General features: G+C 39.8%; 1 protein-coding gene across 2 annotated transcripts in view; it reads left to right on the forward strand.

The window, feature by feature from the left end:
- RAB27B (RAB27B, member RAS oncogene family) overlaps positions 1 to 12,475 on the forward strand; it is a 128,100-nt gene that overhangs the window by 84,662 nt on the left and 30,963 nt on the right. For both annotated transcript variants that reach the window (XM_030192964.1, XM_030192965.1), the window contains exons 2-3: positions 5,454 to 5,625; positions 12,172 to 12,257. In XM_030192964.1, the coding sequence (XP_030048824.1) occupies positions 5,473 to 5,625; positions 12,172 to 12,257 (239 nt within the window). In that variant the 5' untranslated portion in view covers positions 5,454 to 5,472. The remainder of the gene's footprint in view (positions 1 to 5,453; positions 5,626 to 12,171; positions 12,258 to 12,475) is intronic.

Below are 12,475 nucleotides of genomic sequence, written 5' to 3' on the forward strand. Positions count from 1 at the left end.
TTTTTGACATCTAGAAATTGTATTTGCACTGGGAAACCAATAAGAGGGTAACTCTATAAAGTGCACACTAACAGTGATACACCAATTACATTCATTTGAAGTGTGGCATATACGTGCACCTTGTCAAAATTCTACCTAAACACTATTCTGTAAATACATGTGTGTATTACGTAATGTATATTGTATAGGTGGAGTCTTGACAATGCATGCATAACTTATAGAATACTATGTTATGCATGTATCTCTGGAACTTAGGTGCACAATGCTTGGCATAAGTGCTTTCACCTAACTTTTAGGTGTGTATTTTCACTATTAAGCTAGTATTCTGTAAAGGAAAGTAGGTGCCTATATACCTGTATAGAATAGACTCCCACCATCTGCCCAGTTATAGAATTATCTATATATATATATATATATATATATATATAAAGCAGACACGTGTTTATTTGTCCATGTCCAAACTCCTCTGGCCCCCGAAGAGCTATGGCATGTAGACTCTGCCTGCCATTGCCAAAGTTATTGTGTAGTTTGAAGCGATTCAGTTCATGGGGATACTCAGGGGAGGAGGAGCAATACGTCTATCCATTAAATGAATAGGCTGCAGGTTGGAAAAGAAAAGTTAATGCTAGGTAGGGATCCAGTCTCCACATTTTCTGATTTAAGAGAGTATTAAACTCAATGTCAATGTCACCCTTTCTCACACACCCCAGTCACTCTCAGCCATTCTCACCCCCCCCCCATTCTAATACATCACTCAGCAAAACACCCCATTTATACTTACCCGTTCTCACACATCCCTCAGCAAAACAACCCCAATCACACACCCCCACTCACACTCACTCCTCAGTACCACACCCCACTGAGAATCACTTGTTCTCACAGATCTCAGAGTAGCACACCTCCATGCACACTCACCTCTCAGCAGTACACCCCCACTCAGACACCACAGAATAGCACACCCCCACTCACATTCATCAATTCTCACACACCCCTCAGTAAAACACTCACACTCACCCATTCTCACACATCTCTCAGCAGAAAACCTGCACTCACACTCACCTATTCTCACACTCCTCTTGCAGAAAACCCCCACTCAAACCCTCCTCACCATTGCACCCCCATTCACACTCATTCATTCTCACACTCACCCCTCAGCAGTACCTCATTCACCTATTCTTACATCCCCTTAGTAGCACACCCCCATTCACACTCATTCTCACACTCACCCCTCAGCAGTACCTCATTCACCTATTCTTACATCCCCTTAGTAGCACACTCCCATTCACACTCATTCTCACACTCACCCCTCAGTAGTACACGTACCACACTCCCATCTGACTATCAGATACAGTTCAAAAGACTGCAGTTTCCAGTTCAATTAGCCTTTACAATGTCGATAAATAAGGTTCAAGGTCAAAAGATAAAAATCACAGGCTAATTATATGTCACCTGTTCACGAGTTGGCTCAAATAAGTCTTTATGCATATATGCTCCAAATCGAAAAACAAAGAATGTTGTCTATCAAAATGCACTTGACTGAGAACTTATTACAAATATTTAATAATTACTCCTGTGTGTTCTATTTCTGTTTGTACAAATAAAAATATATCTATATACATTCATATTAAAGACATCAAACAAAATATAACCACATACATAAGTGAAAAATACATATTTATACAGTGTTATTACACACAAATAGACCTTTCTTTTCTCAGTTACAAAGTACTAACCTATCGCTGAGCAACGTCAGTGGGGAAAAGCTAGTAAGAACATAAGAATAGCCATCCTGGGTCAGACCAGTGGTTCATTTAGCCCAGTATCCTGTTTCCAACAGTGGCCAATTCAGGTCTCAAGTACCTTGCAGAAACCCAAATTGTACCAACATTCCATGCTACCAATCCCAGGGCAAGCAGTGGCTTCTCCCATGTCCATCTTAATAACAGATTATGGACTTTTTCTACCAGGAACTTCTCCAAACCGCAGCCTCAAAGTAACTAGGTAAATTTCTCTGTTTCCCCTAAAAGAATATGATACAAACCACCTTATAATTGAAAGAGAAAAACACCTAGATTTCGACCCAAATCGGGAGATAGACGTTTATCTCACAAAAACGAATAAATCGGTATAATGGAAAGCCGATTTTGGACGTTTTCAACTGCACTCCATCGCGGAAGCGTAGAAAGTTGACGGGGGCGTGTCGGAGGCGTGACGAAGGTGGAACTGGGGCGTGGTTATCGGCCGAGGAGAGATGGTTGCCTTTCGCCGATAATGGACAAAAAGTATGCGTTTGTAGCTAGAATTTAGGGCACTTTTCCTGGACCCTGTTTTTTCACGAATAAGGCCCCCAAAAGTGCCCTAAATGACCAGATTACCGCCAGAGGGAATCGGGGATGACCTCCCCTGACTCCCCCAATGGTCACTAACCCCCTCCCACCACAAAAAATGATGTTTCACAACTTTTTATTTTCACCCTCAAATGTCATACCCACCTCCCTGGCAGCAGTATGCAGGTCCCTGGAGCAGTTGTTAGGGGGTGCAGTGGACTTCAGGCAGGTGGACCCAGGCCCATCCCCCCTACCTGTTACAATTGTGCTGCTTAATGCTTAGTCGTCCAACCCCCCCAAACCCACTGTACCCACATGTAGGTGCCCCCCTTCATCCCTTAGGGCTATAGTAATGGTGTAGACTTGTGGGCAGTGGGTTTTGAGGGGGGATTTGGGGGGCTCAACACATAAGGGAAGGGTGCTATGCACCTGGGAGCTCTTTTACCTTTTTTTTTGTTTTTGTAAAAGTGCCCCCTAGGGTACCCGGTTGGTGTCCTGGCATGTGAGGGGGACCAGTGCACTACGACTCCTGGCCCCTCCCACGAACAAATGCCTTGGATTTATTCGTTTTTGAGCTGGGCGCTTTCATTTTCCATTATCACTGAAAAGCAAAAAGGCCCAGCTCACAAATTGTCGAATAAAACATGGACGTCTATTTTTTTTCGAAAATACGGTTCGGTCCGCCCCTTCACGGACCCGTTCTCGGAGATAAACGCCCATGGAGATAGACGTTTTCGTTCAATTATGCCCCTCAAAGTGATCTATCTCTCTATATGGTTCTCCCTGTTACCTCAAGTTGTGTACTTTTAGAAGGTAATATTATAACAGGTTGCTGCTAGGTCAGAAGGTGAAGTGCCAAAACTATTTTATAGAATACATGCTAGATGCTAAGCAATCAAAAAAATATGTGAATTTCTGTGATAAATATGTGCTATGCAATTCAGTAAATATAAGTAAAGTATTTGAGTAGTAAGCTTAACAAGAAAGCAGAAGACCAGGACCCTTTAAATAGGAGAGAAATCAGGAGGGGGGGGATGAAACAGAGTTCAGAGAGCTAATGTATTAATAGGAAATCAAAGGTTTCAAAAAAACATTTTTGTGACCTTAGAAGTGAATTTGCAATTCCTTACCTGGTTTAGGGTGTTCATATATAGTCATTCTAAAGAAGCAGCCTAATGGTTAGAGCAGCAGCTAATAACCAGGAAAGCCTGGTTCAAATCCCACTGCAGCTTCTTGTAGCCTTGGGTAGGTAATGGAACCCTCTATTGCCCAAGTACAAACTTAGGGACCATTTTACTAAATCTTAGCACACACTGATGTCCAAACTGTAATGGACTGAAATATAAATTAACATATGCATCCAGCTTCTGTTACATATGCACGCAAATTTGGAATGAATTACCAAAATCCATAAAAATAACACATGACATCATGACCTTCTGTAAAATATTGAAAACTTATTTATTTAAGAAAGCATACAATAACAACTCATCATAAATTCAAATTAACAAAACGCAATTATACAACATGTATTCTCTATATCTCAACTGTTTTGCTAATTATCTTGATTTCCAATTTAATGATCCTAATTGTTCAAGCTATTTTTTTGTCATGATTGAAGTTTAACCTATTACCTTTAGCTCTTATCATAGGACAAACTTTGCCCCAACTATGTATTTCTCCTATCCGGAACTGGTAATCACCACTTGCGGAATTATGTAAGCCACATTGAGCCTGCAAATAGGTGGGAAAATGTGGGATACAAATGTTATAAATAAATTAGTGAATGCTAAGTGCCATGTGGCCAATAGCTATAAAATAGAATGTGCAGCATTTGCCCCCGGATGCTATATAGTGTGCCTAAAGATCTGTGCTAAAATCCAGGCAGATTCTATACCAATGTGTGTAACTTAACAAGCTAATTAGCATTGATAACAGCATTTAGCAAGCAAGAATGAGCACTAATTGGCAATAATTAGAATTTATGCTCACAACTCACTAAGCATATTCGGTAACAGTGCGCCTAATTTCTAACACGGTCAGGTAAAAAGGGGCGTGGTTATGAGTGGGGTAATGGGTGTTTTGTGGGCGTTCTGAAATTTACCTTCGTAGTTATAGAATATGGCCCAGTGCATCTAAATCTACACACAGGGATTTATGCCATGTTTCTGTTGGTGTATATGGATGCGCATAGTTTTAGGCGCTGATATATCAACTAAGCGTATTCTATATATCACGTCTAAATCTAGGCACCAATTATAGCATACGCTTAGTTGGCACTGATTTCAGTAGCAAATTTTTAGGCACCATATATAGAATCTCTCCCTTAGGTGCTCTTTCACTAAGCCGTGCGCCTACATTCGCCCAACGCATGTCAGTTCGGAGTTACTGCCTGGCTACTGCATGGCCCGTGTGATAATTTCATTTTGGATGTGCATCTGCTACGCTCACCAGAAAATATATTTTATTTTCTGGCACATGGCAAAAATCAGGCGGTAACTCCAACTTGACGCGCAGAGGCGATTACCGCATGGTTAACGCGAGAGACATTACCGCTAAGTCAATGGCTGGCAGTAAGGTCTCAGACCCAAAATGGACGTGCGCCAATTTATTCCACATGTCCATTTTTGGCAAAAATAAGAAAAGGCCTTTTTTACAGGCGCGCTGAAAATTGGATCTACGTACATCCATAACGCGTGCTTACACTACCGCAGCCCATTTTTCAGCGCACCTTAGGAAAAGGATCCCTTAGTGTGCACTAATGTCCGTTAGTGTTCACTAAACTTTAGTAAAAAGGCTTCTTATATTGTATGCCCCCCCCCCCCCCCCCCCGCAAAAAAAACTGGGATATGTCTATTGTACCCAAATCCAAACAAATAAAATACTGTAACTGGCCTAGTCCATCTACTACCGGTGTAGGGGTGCTTCTCAAATGTTTTAGCAAACAGCTAATCGCCCTTTGAGCCTGTGAAAATTGATCATCCCTGCGTTGAATAGTAGATGCAAACATGAAAAAAAAATTTAATACCCAGTCACTGAATCAGTTTCTGATGCTACCTATGTTTTATGAACTGCATATGACTGTCAAAGAAGATTAAAGCTCATTGTTCTTTTCTTTTAATACAGGTACAACAAGATCAGCACTATGACTGATGGGGACTATGACTATCTAATCAAACTCCTCGCCCTTGGGGACTCTGGAGTTGGGAAAACCACATTTCTCTATAGATATACAGACAAGAAGTTTAACCCCAAATTCATTACAACTGTGGGAATAGATTTTAGGGAAAAGCGAGTGGTAAGCCACTATTATCCTCCGTTTTTTTTGTTTCTAAGTGAATTTGCATGGCTAAAGATGAGTTATTGTCTGTAGTTGACTGTCAGTTTTGCAGCAATGTCAGATTGTAGTCTATACATAATGCAATCATTTTAAGATTCACAATATCACCTGTTGAGATGGACTTCATTGGCCTATGAGCTTTTATTTTGGATTTAAATGTAGACAGAAAGGGGGCACGATGGTCCGAGTCCAACTCGAGAAGTCTAGTCCAGACAAACAACACAAGGAAGTTTAAAGAGTGAAGATGGGAGTTAGCAATGTTCAAAAGGATACGTAAAAGATACAGACAGAAAGAAACCAATAATTATGGGGCCCTGTTACTAAGCCGCATATGCATCTATGCGCACACAATGCATGCCAAAATGGAGTTACAACGTGGCTACCACATCTCTTGCGGTAATTTCATTTTTGGCACACATCCGATATGCGCAGATGAAAAATAATTTTTCTTTTCTACCGCACATATCGAACGTGTGGCATTTGGCACGCCTAGGTCATTACCGCCCAGTTACCGTATGAGACTTTACCTCTAGGTCAATAACTGGTGGTAAGGTCTTAGACCCAAAATGGACGCATGGCAATTTTGATTTTGCCGCATGTCCATTTTTGGCAAAAGGCCTTTTTACAGGTGTGCTGAAAAATGATTCTGTGCGTGCCGAAAACCCACGCCTACACTACCACAAGTCGTTTTTCAGCACATCTGAGGAGAGACAAAGGGAGAAAGAGAGAGGTCCTGATCCTGTTTCCTACTTCATACAAGTAAATATTGTAGGATATTTTCAAACTCTAACCTAAAACATTACTGAGCCCTAGTGTTTGTGGTCCTGAGGGTCTGTTAGCCTGTTTCTCTGAAAAAGTGACGTAACAGCCAAAAAGGAGTCCTTCTAAGAGGTACACAGCATTTCCCATAAGGAGCTGTGCACTATGCAAAGAATCATCTCCAACTACACCTCCCAAATTGCAAAAAAGTGATGTACAAAACTGTCCACTCTTCAGACTTCACCTACCTAGGAACCAAATGGTGGAACTCCTTACCACCCAAAATAAGAAATATACAGGAATATACTAGATTCTGCAAAATCCTCAAATTGTTCCTATTCAAACAAACCCCTCACAAAGAACGACCATATCTCAAACAATTACTTATTACCTGAATTGGTTATTATGCTGTTTACCATTAACATTCTCTTTGCTTCATGTACAATTTCTCTTTCATAATAGATTTTCTAAATGTTAAACATCCATAGCTATCCCAGTATCTTTATGATATTGTATTGTAAAATTGGATTCTTAACAACAAATTACTTTCTTTTGCATTTTTCTTTGTTATGTATCCTATACTGTTTATTGTAAGCCACATTGAACTCAAACTTGTTTGGGATAATGTGGGATATAAATGTCACAAATAAATAAATAAATAGATAAATCACCTTGAGATATTTACAGTATTTGCCCAGAACATAAAACCAATTTGATCACCTGACCCTCTGCTGGTTTTACGACCCAATGGTACTATCTGTAGTGTAGCACTGATTGCAGCAGAGGAAGCTCTTTTTCATAAGAAATAAAACACACCATAAAGCACCCAAGAATGTGAAATTTGTGCTTTATAGAATGTTAATAGGCATGGCTTTGCCCTATGAGATCTGATGCACACCAAATTTTCAAGACATGCCAGTGAATATGTCAAGAGTGTTTTTGTTTTTTTACAATACAAACATACGTGGAGACTGCACATGCAGGCATGTATGTGTGATCCCAGAAAGTAGGTCCCTTTAGTTCTGGTTGGAACTTCTTATAAGAATTCATGTTTCGACCGACAGATTTGCACGCAGCAACACTCATGTAATAAGTGTTGTGGACTGTACCTTTTAACTTGAATTGGAGCACTAAAGAAACCTGTTAAGGCTCAGGAAGATCTGTAAATGCACCTTTAGTTTTGCCTTGCATTTATTAAAGAATTATATTTATGCTCCACACAGATAACAAAATCCTGAATGTTCAAAAATTGTCACAGGACTGCCTCAGGGGTCTTTGCAACCTTGGTGGATGTAACTCGGAATGTGTGCTCCAAGGAAAATAACAGGACACAATCCTCTTAGGTCTTCTCTCTTCAGAAAAATATATATGCAATATATATTAAAAGACAAAACGGACTTGTAAAGCTCCTCTCCGAATAGATGTCTGCAATTGTGAAAATATATTGCTATTTTTTAATTATTAATTTTTAATTTTTTAGTAAATAAATATATTATTGTTGGTATCCTCATCCACTCTCCTCACTTTTTGTTTTCCTTCCCACGGTTCCATGAGGGTTTTCACCTCCTTTTTGATTTTGCAAAAATTGTCACATTCATGGTGGATACATGAGGTGAGGGGGAGGGTCTTATAGTAAAGATTTAGCATATGTTAACTGCAGCACAGCCTGTAGAAATAAAATGGGTCCTGTAGCAGATAACATGCGCTATCCTTTAGTAAAAGGCCTGCATGGTTCCCAAATAAAAATATATAGGGCTTGATATTTAGCTGGGCCAGCCAGACTATAAAATTAAGTCCTGGCCCTGGAGCTTAACTTTGGGGTCCTTTTACTAAGGTGCCCTGAAAAATGGCCTGTGCTGGTGTAGACACGTGTATTGGACGCATGCAGGTCCATCTTTCAGCGCACTTTCAAAAAAGGCCTTTTTTGCCGAAAAAGGGGCTTGTGGCAAAATAAAATCAGTGTGCCTCCATTTTGGACCTGAGACCTTACCGCCACCCATTGACTTAGTGGTAAGGTTGCATCCGTTGACCGGGTGGTAATCGTCAGTGCACGTACATTGCTGATTACCGCCCGGTTAGCACCACGTGGTAGAAAATAAAAAATATTTTCTGTTGCGCATATTGGACGTGCGTAAAAAATGGAATTACCGCCTGGGGCACACAGTAGCCAAGCGGTAGTTCCAAATTTATGCACATTGGACACGCGTAGGCGCCTAAGAAAAAGGGTCCCTTTTATTTGTATATTCAGCGGTGCTATCAATTTATTTAGTGGTAGTGGGACAAAATTTCATTGATCATAGTGGCGGTGGCAAGAACTATAATAATATACATGCCAGTAGCAAATGTACCTGTAGAGAGAATTTTATAAACTATTTTTGTACATAGAAGGGTGAATTCTATATATGGCGCCAAAAAAGTCGGCACTAAATAAATGCTATTCTGTAAGCTGAACTTAAAGTTAGGCGCAGTTTATAGAATAGCACTTAAACCTGGGAATCATTTACACCAACCGAAACGTGGTGCAAATGTATGCTCTTACATTAGGCACGTATCCCCCTCATTCTGAAACAATGTTCGTAAATGTAAGGAATGCTCCCATTCTGCCTATGACTCTCCATTTCCGTGCCCCCTTTTTCAACTCGTGCATAAAATGTAGGTTCAGATATGCCAGTTAAATCTAACTAGTGTCAGTAATTGTTAAAAAGCTAATTATTGTTGCTTATTAGCTCATTATTCAGTTAAATTGCATGCGCAAATACAGCATACGCTCAAATTTGCACATGCAACTTTTGGCGACTTTTATAGAATTAGGGGGAAAATGCTGGTTGACTCATACAAATGGGCACTTATAAAATGAGGCCATGCCTAAAAGTACACACAGTGCAAGCCAGTGCATATTTGTATGGTAGGTGTACTCATGGACAGAGGACACAATTTACATATATTGCACACACACATATATTTACATCTGCTCTTCCCTCAGATTCTATATATTGCGCCTTACTTTCTATGCGAAAATCAAAGCCTATTCTAATACAGTGCACATAATTTAATTGGTTAATTAGCTAATCATCGCTGTTAATTGGTTGTTAACGAGTAATTATCAGTACTAATTGCCATTAATTAAGATTTACATGCAGAACTCGCTAAGTGTATTCTATAACGTGTTACTTGTAAGTTCCAAGGCGCATAGTTGAAAAGAGGGCATGGCTATGGGAGTGGAATGGGCAGGGTCATGGGCCTTTCTAAAATCTATGTGTATTGTTATATAATACACCCGCTCTGCACCTAGCTTAGGCATTGATATTTACATCAAGTGAAACGTGGTCTAAATGAACGTGACCAATCTTGCTTACGTGTACAGGCACTCAGTGTATTCTATATACTGTATGGAAATTTAAGCCGTGGAAATGTAAGCCTATTCTGTAAAATTTAGGCGTACTTTAGAGAATACATCTAAGCGTATTTCTTTACCGTGCAGAATTTTCAGTCACCATATATAGAATCTAGCCCATAATATCTAGCCCCAAAATTGGATTGTACTTTTTTGGCTACTAATTTGTCAGCTTGAGAAAGCCAATTTGATCCCTTTCAAGGGATTTCCTGGGCTGAATCAGTACCTGTGCTTCCAATCCCCAGATTCCATAAAGGTTGCACAAATTTGGTCATGGATCCCAGATGCTGGTGCTGGTTAATGAGCCATTAACAATCTGTTATTGACGTTACTAATTAGGACTTACACTCATGCACTATTTTATAACACTGAGCACCTAAATTGTCTCACATGAACTCAAAAGGGAGTGTGGCAATGGGAGGGGCTTGGGTGGGTCTGGGGTGTTCCCAAAATTTGGGTTCAGTGTTAGAACATAAGAGCAGCCATACTGGGTCAGGCCAATAGTCCATCTAGCCCAGTATACTGTTTTCCAAACAGTGACCAAGCCAGGTCAGAAGTACCATTTAGGCCCAGATTCTATATATGGGGCAGGATTCTATATATGTGTTCTATACTAGTGTGCATAAATTTTGGAATACCCACAAAATGCCCATTTCCCTGCCCATAACCATGCCCCTTTTTTGCTCCTCACATTAGAATTTCAGCGCTGTGCGTTACGGAATTCACTTAGCAAGTTATATGCATAAATTCTAATTTTTGCCAATTAGTGCTCATAATTACTTGTTAAGTGCTGTTATCAACGCTGATTAGCTTGTTAAACCAATTAAGTTATGCACATTTTTACAGAATAGGCCTGGATTTCAGTGTGGAACACTATGCACGATATATAGAATCCGGCGGATAGTGACTAAAGTTGTCCGTGCAAATTTGGCAGTGTCGCCAAATTGCACGTGCAACTTAATTGATTAAGAAGCCAGTTGGCACCAATAATTGGCCAATAACAAGCAATTACCAGCACTAATTGGTACTAATTAGAATTTACATGTGAAACTTTCTAAGCATATTCTGTAAAGTGGTGCCCATAAATTGTAATGCATGGATCTCAAAAGGGGGCATGGCTATGCCTGATCCACGCCTATGTTAGTTGCAGGCATTTACACCAGGTTTTAGTCGACCTAAATTTTAGTCGCTGGGATGGATACTACGCATATTCTATAAACGGTGCCTAACTTTAGGTGAGGTCTATAGAATAGTGCTAAGTGTGTTTGTGGGGGTGGGGGGGGGGGGGGTGGGAGGTAGGCACCATATATAGAATCTGGCCCAAAGTGGAAAAATCTATTTCTGGTACAGATACTTTGCACTCAGCTTCTCCAAGACCCACATTTACAATTGATGTGTCATTATTATTATTATTATTATTATTTATTTATTTATTTATTTATTTATTTATTTATTTATTTATTACATTTGTACCCCACGCTTTCCCACACAATGCAGGCTCAATGCAGCTTACATAGTAATTTGAAATACAAAGTTAAGAATAGAATTTTCAATAAAACAGTAGTAAAACAATGTAAAGTCGGGCTTAGTAGTGTATGATAAGTTGAGCTAGATAATATATGACTAGGATAAAAGAGGGTAGACAGGATGTGCTGTGTCCATGATCTCTGTTTGTCCAAAAAGTGATGCGGATACAGCACGAATTCAGATAAGTGTTTATTAAGTATTGCAGCATTGATTACTTTTATTTATCACTGATTTTGTGGAATGTTGGGCAAGGTATATATTTGATGTACCGCACATAAGGCTGGCAGGATATAGTTGTTGTTATACTATTTGAAGAAGCATACCAGCCTGCTAGCACTTTTTCGGTGATTCACAAAAGAATAATAAAAGTGAGCAACCCGATGAAAGAAGTGCTACACCACTAAGCAACAGAAAAATTGGTTGTGTTTTTCATAGTGGGAATATCTGAGGGTGCTCTTTCAAAAAATTTTGTTATTAGTGTAAGAAGCACAGCATTGGAGTCGCATAGCAATGGTGAGGAAGACCAGTAGAAATACACACAATAGAATTCGACAATAACTGAAGTGGGCGAGGAGGGTAATTTTATAGCAGGTTCTAAGCCTGATTTATAAAGGAAACATATGCAGCTAATCTATTACAGCACTTAGTATTCCACCAACTCCCCCTTGAGGTTCAAAGTGGATTGCATCCTAACATAAGGCCAGGGCATACCCTAGCAATTACAAAAAATTTAAAAGTTGAGATTTAATATGAGGTATTCTAGAAAAATATTGCTATTAAACAACAATACCTTTCATATATTTTAATACTTTATTTACTTTTAGGTGTACAATAATACTGGACCTAATGGATCCCCTGGGAAAACATTTAAGGTGCATCTACAGCTCTGGGATACAGCAGGTCAAGAAAGGTAATATTATACAGATACAATATATAGGGGTCTTTTTACTAAATCACAGAAAAAAGTGGCCTGCGATTTTGTAGGCAAGTGTTTTGGGTGCACACTGGGCCAGTTTTTACCATGTCTGCAAAAAAGGGCTTTTTTTAACGGGATGGGAAAAGGGCATGCGGTAAAACTGAAACCAGCACGTGCCCATTGAGGTGGCGGTAAGGGCCCCTGCATTAACC

This window comes from Microcaecilia unicolor, chromosome 2 (genome assembly GCF_901765095.1).
Source record: "Microcaecilia unicolor chromosome 2, aMicUni1.1, whole genome shotgun sequence".
NCBI classification, from domain to species: Eukaryota; Metazoa; Chordata; class Amphibia; order Gymnophiona; family Siphonopidae; genus Microcaecilia; species Microcaecilia unicolor.